At 47.7% G+C, this 13,486-nt stretch overlaps 1 protein-coding gene and 1 long non-coding RNA gene across 3 annotated transcripts in view; one reads left to right on the top strand and one right to left on the bottom strand.

Annotated features, from left to right (window-relative positions):
* The window catches only part of PARVA (parvin alpha), a 147,230-nt gene that overhangs the window by 88,823 nt on the left and 44,921 nt on the right, over positions 1-13,486 (top strand). For both annotated transcript variants that reach the window (XM_072969525.1, XM_015238596.3), the window contains 3 exons: positions 5,272-5,361; positions 5,442-5,512; positions 7,999-8,101. In XM_072969525.1, the coding sequence (XP_072825626.1) occupies positions 5,272-5,361; positions 5,442-5,512; positions 7,999-8,101 (264 nt within the window). The remainder of the gene's footprint in view (positions 1-5,271; positions 5,362-5,441; positions 5,513-7,998; positions 8,102-13,486) is intronic.
* The window catches only part of LOC140698720 (uncharacterized), a 148,851-nt gene continuing 138,719 nt past the window's right edge, over positions 3,355-13,486 (bottom strand). The window contains exon 5 of the long non-coding RNA XR_012076581.1: positions 3,355-3,730. This is a non-coding gene — a long non-coding RNA (uncharacterized lncRNA). The remainder of the gene's footprint in view (positions 3,731-13,486) is intronic.

Below are 13,486 nucleotides of genomic sequence, written 5' to 3' on the forward strand. Positions count from 1 at the left end.
ATCCCCAAACCCTTATCCCCAGTGCTGGCACAGGGTTTGCTTCAGAGGAGATGCCCAGTAACTGTTTATTGGTTGAATGAATGAAATTACTGGCCTTGCATAAATGGACCCTTTTGTGCTCTTAGAAATGTCTCTCTGTTCTTCTCGCCATATTTGTTTTCCACCTGGTGTTCTTTGAGTCCCTGTATATATATTTTGGAGTGAAAGAGATGCCTGTAGCTATTCTGTTTCCCATGGAAAAAAATGGAAAGGAAAATTACTGTTCATTGCAGACCTACTGCATTCATCCATCAACTTTATAAGCCTGGTGTCCCATGTTCCATTAACTTTATAAGCCCTGGTATAAGAGAGTTCAGGCTCCAAGCCCCAGAAAACACCGACTCAATTGGCTTAAACAATAAAGGAACTTATTATATCACTTACACCAAGACACACAAAGCTAGAGTGGCTTTAGGGATGGTGGCTTGGCAGTATCAACAAGAACCCCCTTCTATCTCTCTTCTCCGTCAACTTTAGCATACTAGCTTTTTCTTTGGGTTAACTTACCTTATGGCTACAAAGTGGCTGCAGTAAATCCAGGCTTAACATCCCAATGCAATAATGGTTAGAAAGAGAAAGATACCTTCTCTTCCTTGGGCCTGACTTTAAAATGTAGGAGAACTTTTCTAGAAGCTTCTGGAAATTTCCTGTCACAGTTCTTTGACCAGAATTGTGTTACAAGACAACGTTTGAGCCCATCACTGCTAAGGGGATTGAAATCATCATGTTAGCTTAAATCAATCAAAATCACACCTAGAGGCAGAGGAAGGAGGGGTGTATACTGGGACAAAATGAGGGTTCTTTCAGCAGAGAAAAATAAAATCAATATTGGGGAGGAAACCACCAGTGTCAGCTACACCCTTGCTTTACAGAGAATAGTTTTATACCAAATTTCAGGGAGGTTAAGTCACGAACGTAAGGTCCCACAGCTGATAAAAATAGAAGCAGGGTTCAAATCCAGCTCTTTCAAACTCCAAAGCCCATCAGTGTACTTTTCCTGCTGTGTAGCCAGCCCCCGAGTGAGACTGCATTTCCCAGAAGAGCCCAGCACCCTTTCCCGCGGTAAGCGCGTCAGGAGTCCCGGCTATCGCCCTGCTCTCCCGAGCCCGACCTTCAGCTGGGCATTTAATCTGTTCATTAAGTTATGACTAATGGCGCTGCGAGACACCGAGGGCTGCACATGCAGACTTAGTTTTAGATTGTTAGAGGAGGTTGAAAGGAGAAACATCATATTCATATTCTAGGCCGAGAAAATTGAATTGCAACCCTTTCTCTTTCAGAGCACAGGGATCGGCGAGGGGCTTCTGCCGGGTCCTGCTTTGGTTTAATAGAAATGAAACCTGCAAAGCACGCGGGCTGTTTTGGGAACGGGGCCACTAATGCAGCCCCACGGGGCGGGGGCCAGGCCTGAGCTGGGCAGTTTGCATATTCACTTTTACAAACAGTTGGCTCCGAGTCAGCAGTTAATGGGATGGGAATGATGTTCCTGTACCAAATCATTTCCTGAAAAAAAAATTTCCAATTGCAAACATATCTCAGCCTTTCTTCTCGGGTTTGTTTTGTCTCTGTGAGTGAATTAAAGAGGCAGGGCAGAGGGGAGTGTTTCTGACTGGAGATTTTTCATCTGAAAACATTTTGAACAAGATCTACCCAGAAGAGATCCTGTTCGGCCACACCCTTAGGAGTCCTGGCGCATATATTACATTTCTAGTCACACATGAGAGGTGTAAATATCTCCATATTCACAGATTGGCTCTGGCTGTACAACAGTCTTGGGACAGAGGCGGCTTTTTTCTCTTGACAAAATGTAAGCTGAACATGCTGCTCTAGAAATATGCACACATATGTAAACACACACTCAGGGTCAGGCCAAAATAGGATTTTTTTTCCCCTAAGGACAAGCTGAAATCCTTCTTTGCATCCTATACACCCCTTTGGTAAATTGCGCTTCAACGTATAACCTATGCAGTGGAAGGGTGGTGGTCTTAACAGTTTTTTCATTTATTCAACAAATGGTTCTTGAGTCCTTACCGTAAGTAATAATAGCATATAATTACATATCTCTTACCAGGCACTCTTCTAAGTGCTTTACATATATTCAATCATTTAATCCTCTCAGCCACCCTAGGAGGTAGGCAGTATTATTATCATCTCCATTTTGCAGATAAGGAAACTGAGGTATAAGAGGCTGGTGAACTTGCCCACAGTCACCTAGCCAGGAAGTGGTGGATCCTGGATTGGAATCTAGGCAGTCTGGCTCCTCTTTGGAGACCTAATAGTGGACAAAAGAGAGAGTGCCAGTCTTCCCACGGCTTGCATTCTGTTGAGGGGGAATAGTTAACACACAGAGAAATAATCATTATTTCGGACGGTAACGAGTGCTGTGAAGAAAACACGACATGAGAGGGAGGCAGAGGGCTCATCAGAGGGTCTTGCAGGCGGTCTTAGTAAGGAGTGGGGTTTATTTGGAGAATGGAAGGCTTAAAGCAGGAGAATGTGGGATCCTGTTTACATCCTTATAAACCATCTGATTATGCGATGGAAAGTAGGTAGGGCTGGGGGCATGCGTCAGAAAGCAGTAGACCAGTTGGAAGGTGGTTCTGGTAGTTTAGTTGAAAGATAATAGTGGCCTGACCCAGGATGGTGGTGGTGGTGGTGGACATGGTAAGAAGTGGTTGGAAGAAGGTCCTAGTGTGGCGGTGAAGCCCACAAAACTTGCCAATGTGTTGGCTCAGATGGTGAGGAAGAAGAAGTGAAAGGTCATTTCCTCAGATTTTGGCTTGAACCACTATGTAAATAGTAGTGCCCTTTAAGAGAAGACTAGGGGATGGACAGGTCTTGGTTTAGTGTTGTTATGGCGGGGACGAGGGCGCTGAGACTCACGGGTTCTGTTTTGAATGTGTAAATTGGAGATCTCCATTAATAGACGTGAGGGGACACATCAAGAAAGCCTGGAGCTCAGGGTCAGGCCTCAGCTGGAGATTTTAAACGTGGACATCATCAGCATTTGGATACACGGGATCACCTAGGACAGGGCCATGCAACCGACTTTGCTGTGACAGTGGAAATCTGCATCGGCACTGTCCAGTGTGGTACCACTTGCCCTACCTGGGCCTTTGAGCACTTGAAATGTTAAAGATGCAACTAAGAAACTGAATTTTTTAGATATATTTTTATTGAAGTATAGTCAGTTAACAATGTTGTGTCAATTTCTGGTGTACAGCATAATACTCAGTTATATAGGAACATACGTATAGTCATTTCCATATTTTTTTCATAATAGGTTACTACAAGATATTGAATATAGTTCCCTGTGCTATACAGTGTAAGCTTGTTTATCTATATATTAGTTGGTATCTGCAAATCTCCAACTCCCAGTTTATCCTTTCCCACCCCCTTCCCCCATTGGTAACCATAAGTTTGTTTTCTATGTGTGTGAGTCTGAGAAATTGAATTTTCAATTCATTTGAGTTGTAATAGCCGCATGTGGTTAATGGCTTCTGTACTGGACAGCGCAGACCTGGCTAGGGGGATGTAAATGCAGAAGGTCCTGGGTAGGAGCTAGTCTCTTCACTGGCCAGCAAGCCCAGCCTCACATCCACACTGTGACGTGACTTTACTTCCACTGCCCGTAGCTCACCTGGTGGTGCTTGTTAAGTCATGGAAATCTTGCTTCTTTGTGAGAAACAGCCTGGAAAAGAAAGCAAACTGCTAGTGCTAGGAGGAACACTAGAAGAAATTATAGAAGTCTAAGGAAGCAATTGTTCTTTGGAAAGCAAACGCAATCCTATACTTACAGAATCATTTAAGCTTTGAAGGGTCACTTATAGTTTTCAGTTATGTTTTTATGGGTGGGGGGATTATATAGAGTAGTGGGTGTCTGTGACTTTGGAGAGTCGAGATGGTGACTGGCCGATATCCCATGTGAATGTCAAGAGCCCACAACAGCAGGACTAAATACCAGCTTCATAATGCGAGTTGTGTCTCTTTAGGGTCGAGTGGGTTTCACTCTCTTTGTTAGGCAATCTTGCTCCCTGTCCAACTGCAACCACCAGTGAGTTTGCTAATATGAAAGAACTCTTTGTAAGCAGCTGTCTTGTGCTTGAGGCTTCTTGCAAGTGTATGCTGGCAATCGGTGAAGCCAGAGTCAATAAAAAATAAAATAGAAAGATGGGACATTGCTTTTATTAAGGTTGATTACGGCTGCTTATCAGTGCTTTAAGAGCCTTTGGGTGACCAACACCTTCAGAGAAAATGGTCCTTCGGAGCTTCATTGTTGAAAAGTCATCATCCAAACTAGAACTGAGTAGAGGTGAAGGGATCTGAATCACCGCTTTTAAGGGAGGTGTTAATCCAAGGTCAGTGTTCAGCAAGAGTCCATCATACCACTGGTTTTGTGGTGGGAATTTTTATTTTTCACTAAGGCTTCATGTGGGGGATGCATGTGTGGAGGGAGCAGGCTGGACATCTATAGTGGTCCTTGACCTCTTGTGATTTTTCGTGTGAGGACAGTAGAGTTGTAGATTTCTAGGATTTGGAAACTGTAAAAGAACTTTTTTACTGGTCAACCATTGTAGCGCATCATGTCCAGCTGAGGAAACGGGCCTGGAGAGGTGAGGTGCCCGGCCCCAGGGCCCATGACTCCTTATTGCTGAAGGGACAGGTCCAGAGCCCAGGCTGGACGGGGGCATTCTCGAGCAGCAGCCCGAGGAAGGAGGGAGGATAATCAGAAAATTACTCAGGGAAACCGAATCAGGAGAGAAGTCAGCGGAGGGTTGACCCGAAGATGGAAACAATCTACAACACAAATGTAGCCTCCACTGGGGGACCTGGTTCATCCGATCCATGAAGAGTTGTCGGGCGCCCACTGTTCACCAGACAGCAAGCCCTTGAAGGAGGGATAGGCCAGAGGCGAAGGCAGAGCCTTAAGAAAGACATCAGTGCCCGTCTCACTTCCGTCTATTCTGACATCGTTTCTGAGAGGAGGCAAATTTCCATACCCGGTTTCTCAGGAAAGCGAGTGTGGTGACAGAAAAAGTGAGATGAAGGGGACAATTTGGTCCTTGTAGCAAGGAGAGGCAGGAATCGGTTGCAGGCTGAGTAACAGCTGCAGGCTAATGTGGCTTTATTTCTCAATTTCTCAATACATACCAGTATGGAGCACGACTGTGACGGAGCCCTGCCCCTAGTCCTCAGTGGGCTGCAGTGTGACCCTGTGCTTTCTTCCCGCAGTGTCAGAGCTTCAGGAGGAGGGCATGAACGCCATCAACCTGCCCCTCAGCCCCATCCCCTTCGAGCTGGACCCTGAGGACACGATGCTGGGTAACGGGGTCTCTTGTTCTCTGGGTTAGCCTAATGCCTTCATGTGGGACCACCCTGCTGACTGCCTTTTCTTTTTAAAGAGGAGAATGAAGTGAGAACGATGGTGGATCCCAACTCACGCAGCGACCCCAAACTTCAAGAACTGATGAAGGTAAGAGGAAATCAGAAAGGGGCTTCAGGTGCCTCCCAGACTCAACAGGTGTCTGTAGACCACCCGCCATGTGCAGGCACCACGGGAGCCCCTGCAGAGAGAATAGAAGGTCCTAGCCGTCCCTGTCCACAGGCAGCTTGTGGTCCAGGAGGTGGACATGGAAAACTTCACAGAAGGTGGGGCACGACTAAAGCCCAGGGAATGGCGTTGGTCATGAGTGCCAGAGGAGTTAGCGCGAGTAAGCGCACATTTGCTAGGATCTTATAGCTCACACAGTCCTTTCACTGCTTTTCTCAAGGACCCTCCAAAGCACCCTGTGAAGGAAGATTTAGTATTATCCCCATTTTACAGATGAGGAAACCGAGTGTCAGAATAGCCAGGTGGTGTGTGTATGGTCACAGCAGAGTGGAGGAGGTGGGATTCAAACAGAAATGAATGAGAGGAAGTGAAATACTGTGCGTAATGTTCTTTGCACAGTGGCTGACAAGTGGTCACCCCTCAAACAATGTTCATTTCATCCCCTTTCTGATTCCCCGTCCTGTGTTTTTCTTCTTCAACTTCTCCAAGCTGCACTTAAAAAACAGGACAAAAAGCACTGGATGCCAGAGTGATTCATTCAAAATGCTAATCTGAATATATCATTTTTCTGCTCAAAACCTGTGTGTCATTTCCTATGAACTGCAGGTTGAGGCCCACGCTCCTGGGGGTGGTTTGGGACTCTCCATGCCCTAGCTGCCTCTCCAACCCCAGATCGTCCCTGCCTGACAACACAGGACACCGGACCTGCTGGTGGTGGCTCCCTGTACACACCTACACTCTGCGCTCACTTCCAGCATGCCCCACCACCAGGCCTTTGTTCATGCAGTCCCTCTGCCTAGATGCTCTACCCACTCTTCACCTGCAGCCACAGCCAGGTCACATCCTCCAGGAAGCCTTCTCTAAGCCCCAGGCTGTAGCTCTACCCCTCTGTGTGCTGCTGTGGTTCTTGGATTTAATTCTGTCCTTGTAGTCACCACACGACGTCACGCCTACTTGTATACGTCTCTGTCTCCACCACTACATGGCGAGCCTCTGGGGGTTAAAAATTGTCTCTTTTTTTCATCACTGCACCCCCAAGGTCCAGCAGAGAGTGTGACGTATAACGTGTATTAATAAATGCTAGGTGGGTGGATGATGGATGGATGAAGGAGAAAGAGGGAGGGAGGGAGAGGAGAGAAGGAACGGGAAGGGGAAGGAGAGGGGAGCAGAGGCGGGGGAGGAAGCTTCTGCCTTAGGACAGTAGAGCGATGAGCAGCCAAGGCCCCCGACTCCACCCAGCTCCTGCCTGTGCTGTCAAGGCCGTGTACTTACGCCAAGTCACAGACGTCAAACACAAAGTCCATTTAAATAAAATGGCCAAAAAGGCAGAACTGCAGTGGTTGCCTGCGGCCCGTGCTAAGGGGAGGGGCTGAGCGCAGAGAGGCCGAGGAACCTCCTTAGGATGAGGGAACGGTCCTGTATCTTGATTATAGTATCCTCATAAATGGAAAAGAGGTAAAAACTGAAAAAGGCAGTGGCCTTGTGCAAGCTTCAGTTTCCTTGCCTGAAAAATGAAACTGGTGCTACTTGCCTCTCGGGGGGTTGTGTGGATTCACCGAGTGGGACGTCACCTGACACGCCGCTGCTGGACGCCTGATGCACGGAGGGCTCTCAGGGAGCGACAGGGGCTAAGATACGGACGGGAGAGGAGACTCTGGCCCCACTGACACGGAGCCTGGCGCAGGGAGGAGGACGCGTGCTTTGCAGAACAGCGCACGAGAGTCCGATTCCTGTCTCTGCCGACAGTTAGCTCTGTGGCCGTGGGCAGATATGGTTCCTTCTGTGTTTGATTTCTCCTCCTCAACATATTGGTGGCAGTAACCACCTGGCCAGACATCATAATGGGAGAGTGCGAAATTGATGAATAAAATATGCCTTTATCGTGCGCTTGGTCCTTGCCACTTGCAATTCTTTTCTGACACTTAATGTGAGAGGTATTTTCATGAATTTTAGAGATGAGGAATCAGAGGCTCAGAGCTTGCCTTAGATTCATGGCTCACAGAGGCACAAACACACACACGTCCATAGAACCCAGAGATGAAGAAATTAGTTAGTAGGTAAAGCAGTGGTTTCAGCCCCAGTTTGCGTAACTCCAAAGACCATACTCTTGCCCAGTACAAAGCCACACGGCCAAACACTGTGTGAATGTTGCTTACCACTGGGGTAGGGAATGGTAGGGGCCAGAAGATATTAGCAGGGACACGGGTGCCACCAGCACTAGAAGGGCTGTCACCTGAAAGTTAACAGCCACTGGGGCCCACTCACGGCTGCTTGTCCACATACGGGGTCACTGGACAGTTCTGCTCTCTTCAGAATCTGAGGTTCATTTATGTTGTCATTGTCCAGAATGAGAAAGCTGGTCTATAAGAAAGTACCCCGTGACTCTTATTCTCTCTCTCTCTCTGTAGGTATTAATTGACTGGATTAACGATGTTTTGGTCGGAGAACGAATCATTGTGAAAGACCTGGCTGAAGACTTATACGATGGCCAAGTCCTGCAGAAGCTTTTCGGTAAGAGGCGAGTTGAATGGCACAGTGGATGTCTTCGGTCTCCTAGTTTGGAACTGTTTTCCCTTCACAGCGGTTCACCTGGGACGGGATAGAATGCGTAGCGTGTCAGGCAACAGACAAGTAGGGCCGTCAGGTGTCCTCTTGGAGTCTCATAAATGAATTGCCTAGGGAGTCTCCACGGCCAGGTGGGGCTGCTCCGCCTCACCCTCTCCGGAAACCTGTGCACCTGTGGCCTCTGTAGGGATATTTGTGTGTGTGGAGGTGCATGTATGCGTCCGTATACCTCTGTCACCTGCGGACATGTGTACATGTGTGTGCGTGTGTGTGTACCTCTGTGATCTATGGCCCTGTGTGTATATCTCTAGGTTGGTGCAAGTGTATGTGCCTCTGTGACTGACGTTTGGCTCCTGTGTGTGTCTCTAGGTGTCTTGCCTCTGGAAAGGTGTGTGTCCCTGCGTCAGTTCACATCTGTTCGTGTGAACATGTCAGGCTGTGAGGGAGGACAAGGAGACTTCAGGGGTGATCTTAGCAGATCCACCTGAGTGGATTTGGACTTCCCCTCTCTGTTCCCCATTTTCTCTCATCCTAACCTCTGCCCCACGTTCTAGACTCTCCTTCTTAGCTGCCCACTAGGCCCCTCACGTTGAGCTCATCCACTTTCCTGAAGTCATTTCTTCCCCTCTGAGTGATTAGAAACCCTCTCCCTCTTCCTTACCCCCAGGGATGTGGGGTCTCCAAGGTCTGTTTCCTTTTGCCCAGAATTCTGTCCTGCATCCATCCTACTGCCACGTTCACTTGTCTGAACTGTCAGAACAATTTCCAGACTCACCTCTTTGCCTCCCATCTCATCTCCCCCAACCCATTTCCCACACTGCTAGTGGAGGAATGTTCTAAATCGCGAATCTAATCCCCCCAGGACTCTCTCCCTACCTGTGGACAAAGTCCCAGCGCGTTAGCACCGCATTCAAGACCTTTCATCCTCTGACCCCCAGCTGTCTGGCCAGCCTCACCTCCGGCCGCGCACACAGGTGGCTCATGTGATGTGGAGGGTTTAGAATAGTGCCTGACGCACAGTGCGTGCCGGTCAATGTCCTTCGTCATTCATTTCCATTGTTGGTGATTTATTGTTTACGAATGCTGTCACCACATGACTACACACACCTCCCTACTTTCACCCTTGCTATTCCTTCTGCCTCTGAGGCCCTTCTTCCTCCTTTATCCACCAGGGCAAACCATTACCGCCCATCCTTCCAACTTCTAGAGTCAACTGAATGTGCCTCCCTCTCACAGCCCTCACAACACAGTCACATCGGGGAGAGACAGTCCCGCGTTCTTCTGTGTTTCCTTGCATATAGATACACACACTCATATACAGAACATATGTGCCTTTATTATAGAGATGCATATATATAATATACATGCTGTTGTCATATAGACACACATATAATACACATGCCTTTATTATTATAAGACAGTTTACGTCGTTTGCTGCTGTTTATGTAAGCGTGTGTGAGCTTCTCAAGGGCAGGAACCATGCTGTATTTATTTGTCCAGTCTTCTCCAGTATTAACACATGTTGCTGAGCATGTAATCAATGTATATTGAATGAATGAATGAATAATATAAAATCTAGTCATTTCTAGGAAGCTAAGCTGATTTGGTACTCAAACATCAATATGAATGAGTGTTAATATTTAAAGGCTTGTAAATGCAACGGAACATGGAGAGGGAATGAGACAGGCGGAGATGGAAGAGCCATGAGCCCCACTGAGCATCTTTCTTAGTGACTGTAGCTTTTAACTCCACCAGCAAATTTCTAAGCAGGCTCTGAGACTGTCTCAAATTGTTCCACGCTGGGCTTTCAAAGCAAGGGTGGAACATGGCTGTGGAGCAATGGAACGTGGTTGTGAAGCAATCTTGCCTCCGGGAATGGTTACAAAACCTTCCAACATCACATCCGTGCGGCCCCGAGTCAGGCACCCAGTGCAAAGTCAGATTAGATCATTTCAGATCTCAACTTCATGTTGAAGAGGTGATTCACAACAGAGGTGCTGCTTCTTTTGTCAGCTCAAGTTTGGGTCCTTTGTGGGTCTAGGGCTAGACAGACACATTCAAAAGCCACAGGCAGGGTACCCAGTGGAGAGAGCGGGTTTGCAGTTAAAAACATGCATCAGGTGCTCCCAGGAGAAGGAATCGGTCTGGAGCTAGAGTTTTGGGTGACCCCCCCGACCTCGAGTTCCCCTCCAGCTATTTTTCTTTCTTCTTTCCCAACCAAGTTTCTCAAAAGAATGTTTGGCACTCCGTCTATCTGCTTCCTCACCACTAATCATTCCCTGTCGAGGTACGGGCTGGGTGCCACCATCTCTCCATCAACTTTTCCTCCCCGGGTCACCAGTGTCAGCTCAGACCTCCTCCTGTGCTGTGGCATTTGACACTGCTAAACATCCCTTCCCCCCTCCCCGGCCTGGAGGTTTCTTGCTTCCCTGGTTCTCTTGCACCTCTGATGCCCACTTCTCAGTCCTCCTCACACATTCTTTCCGTAATGGCTGGGGTTCTTCCGTCTTCCACCCCTGGCCCTCCTCTCTCTTTCTTCCATACCCTCTTCCTGTGGGGTTTCATCTCCTCCTACGATTTCAGCCGTCATCTATATGATCATCACCCTCATATCTACATCTCTGCAACGGCTTTCTCTTTGAAATTGTAAGTAAAGTTATCTTTTAACTGCCCTCCAAACATGCCCACCTGGATGTCACATAGTCACCTTGTATCCAGCCTGCCCCAGACTGAGCTAATAGTCCTCTTCAACACCAAACCCATTCCGTTTTCCACCTTGATGAGTGGTGTTACCACCACAGATTAGAAACCTGGGGGTCATCCTGGTTTGCTCCCTCTTCTTCCCGCACTGTTAGTCACAATTCTCGCAACCTTATTCCCATATATGTGTGTCTGTTTGTGTCAAACCCATCCCATTAGTACACGTGCAGCACTGAGAAAAGTGACTGGCTCGCTGGGTGCTGGGTGCTGGGAGCTGGTGCTTTCACCACTATCTTCCAGCCCTACTGCTGCCCCCAGAGCTCAGAACCTCATCGTTTCCCTTGGCTTCTCTGGCTGTGAAGTCCTTTGCTGCATGTTATGCTCTTCCCTGCCTTGAGAACACTCAACGGAGTTCTTCCAGATCTTCTTTATATTTCATGATTTGTCTTAACACTTAAACAAACTCATAGCCCATTCATCACTGTTTCTTGAAAACTTTTTTATTTTGAACTGGCTTTAGCTGTCTAGTGGACTTGCAGAGACAGCCCAGGGAGTTCCCATCTCCCTCCACTCAGCTTCCTCTCATGGTAACGTCTTACCAACCATGGGACAGGCATCGAAACCAAGGAGTTATCTTCAGGACACAATGCTTAGCTAAATCACAGAGTTTTTTTGGATTTCACCAGTTTTTACTTTCATGTCCTTTTTTGGTTCTAGGAGGTAATCCAGGATCCCCGATGACATTTAGTTGTCACATGTCCTGAGTCTCCTCCCATCCGGGACAGTCTTTCTGGTCTTTCATGACCGTGGTGTTTTGGAGAGGATTGGTTGGTTATTTTGCAGAATGGCCCCCGGTTTAGGTTTGTCTGATGTTTCCTCACGATTAGATTGCGGCTATGTGTTTCGGGGAAGGACACCACGGAAGTGGAGTGTCCTGCTCAGTGTGTCCTTTCAGGGAGGACATGATGATGTCAGCATGAATTGTCACTGCTGGTGGTCACCTTGACCGCTTGGTTAAGGTGGTGTCGGCCAGATATCTTCACTTTTTCTCTTTGTAATTAATATATTTGCAGGGAGATACTTTAAGACCGTGAATGCCTTGTTTCTCCTTGCACTCCTCCCACTAACTGCAGTCGGTGGAGCGTGTCTGCCGCAGTTGTCACTGTGGTGGCCTAATGGAGGTTTTCTGTTTTTCTGTTTTCCTATTCCCTCCGCATTCGTGAGTTGGAAGTCTTCTGTAAGGAAAAGCTGTCTTTTGTTTCCCACCTACTTATTAATTCAGTGTTAATTTATGTCAGTACGAGTGCAAGGATACTCACTTCATACTTTAGGTTATAATCCGGTGCTGTCATCCTTCATGTCTTGTTCATACACCTCCAGCCTCGACCACTGGGCGCTCCTTCAGGTTGGCTCCCGGGCACTTCCTGAACATGCTGCCCCGTATTTTTCCTTAGCATTTCCTTACTTTCTGATATCATAAGATGCTCCAGGCTCATCTTCTGTTTCACTTTTACTTTGGCCCTGGAATCAACTACCTCTCCAAGGAGCCGCAGGCTCTTTTATTAGAGAATGATGTTTAGAAATTAGTATCTGGGCATTTTACTTTGTGTTTTTAACTTGCTACCTGTTGCACAAATAAACATCTCTGTGTAGGGGTGGTACTATTACCTGGTGGTACTAAGGTGAATCAGGTATGATCATTTCCACAAATTCAGCTTCAGACTGTGCTGGAGCTGATCATGGAGAGTAGGAAGGGGCTGAGTTTGGGACTAGGAAACTTAACTATGAAATACTGGCACTTAAAAAAAGAAAAAAGTGGCATAGGGACCTCCAGGAGTCCAGATGTGCCAGCGTGGGGACAGGATATGGATCTGGATTCCAGGAAGCCATGCTGGTGACACCGTGGAGCAGGGACTCAACCCACAGATTAACAAGATGCTGAGGCAGGGATCCCCCAGCAAAAGGCTGCGTGTGTTATTGTTACGATGAAATTCTGAAGAGGTGAGCATCCCTGAGGTGACAGGTGAACTGTCTGCTTGGGTGTTCTCTAATAATGGGCTCTGAGAGGGGGCATCATGCCTGGTGTGGCCAGATGCTACTTGCTCAGCCTCAAAGTCCAGTCTGCTTGCCCTTCTCAGGGTCCCTAGGCATGTCTAGGGGGTTATTCTGGCACAGCCTCCCCCAGGTCCTTCTCTCCGAGCTGCCTAACCCAGCTGCCCACTGCTGTCTCTGTGCTCTGTGTCTTCCCTCTTGCCTGGCAACAGATCTGAGTTGAGGTTTTCCTGGAAGTAGGTACTGAAACAAGGACTTGGGTGGAGGAACTTTACATGAGAGGTGATCTTAGAAAGTACAAAACATCAAGTAAGGAGTGTAAGAGAGAAATGCTGTTCAGTGTGTATTAATAAGGGTGACAGCTCTGTTTGCGACCAGGGCTCAAGCTGCAGGGGTCCGTCCGAGAAACCAGGTGACACCACACCTCAAAATCACCCTCCCCAGGACAGGGAGTCAGGGGCATTTATCCTATGGCTCTCATCACCCTGTGGTTGAGGATTGTGTAGGAATTAAGAACCTCTGGATTGTACTCCTGGTGGAGAAGGAGAAAGCTTCAGGACCAGAGATGGGTCCCGCCGG

The sequence above is a fragment of the Vicugna pacos genome, chromosome 10, assembly GCF_048564905.1.
Source record: "Vicugna pacos chromosome 10, VicPac4, whole genome shotgun sequence".
Taxonomy (NCBI): Eukaryota; Metazoa; Chordata; class Mammalia; order Artiodactyla; family Camelidae; genus Vicugna; species Vicugna pacos.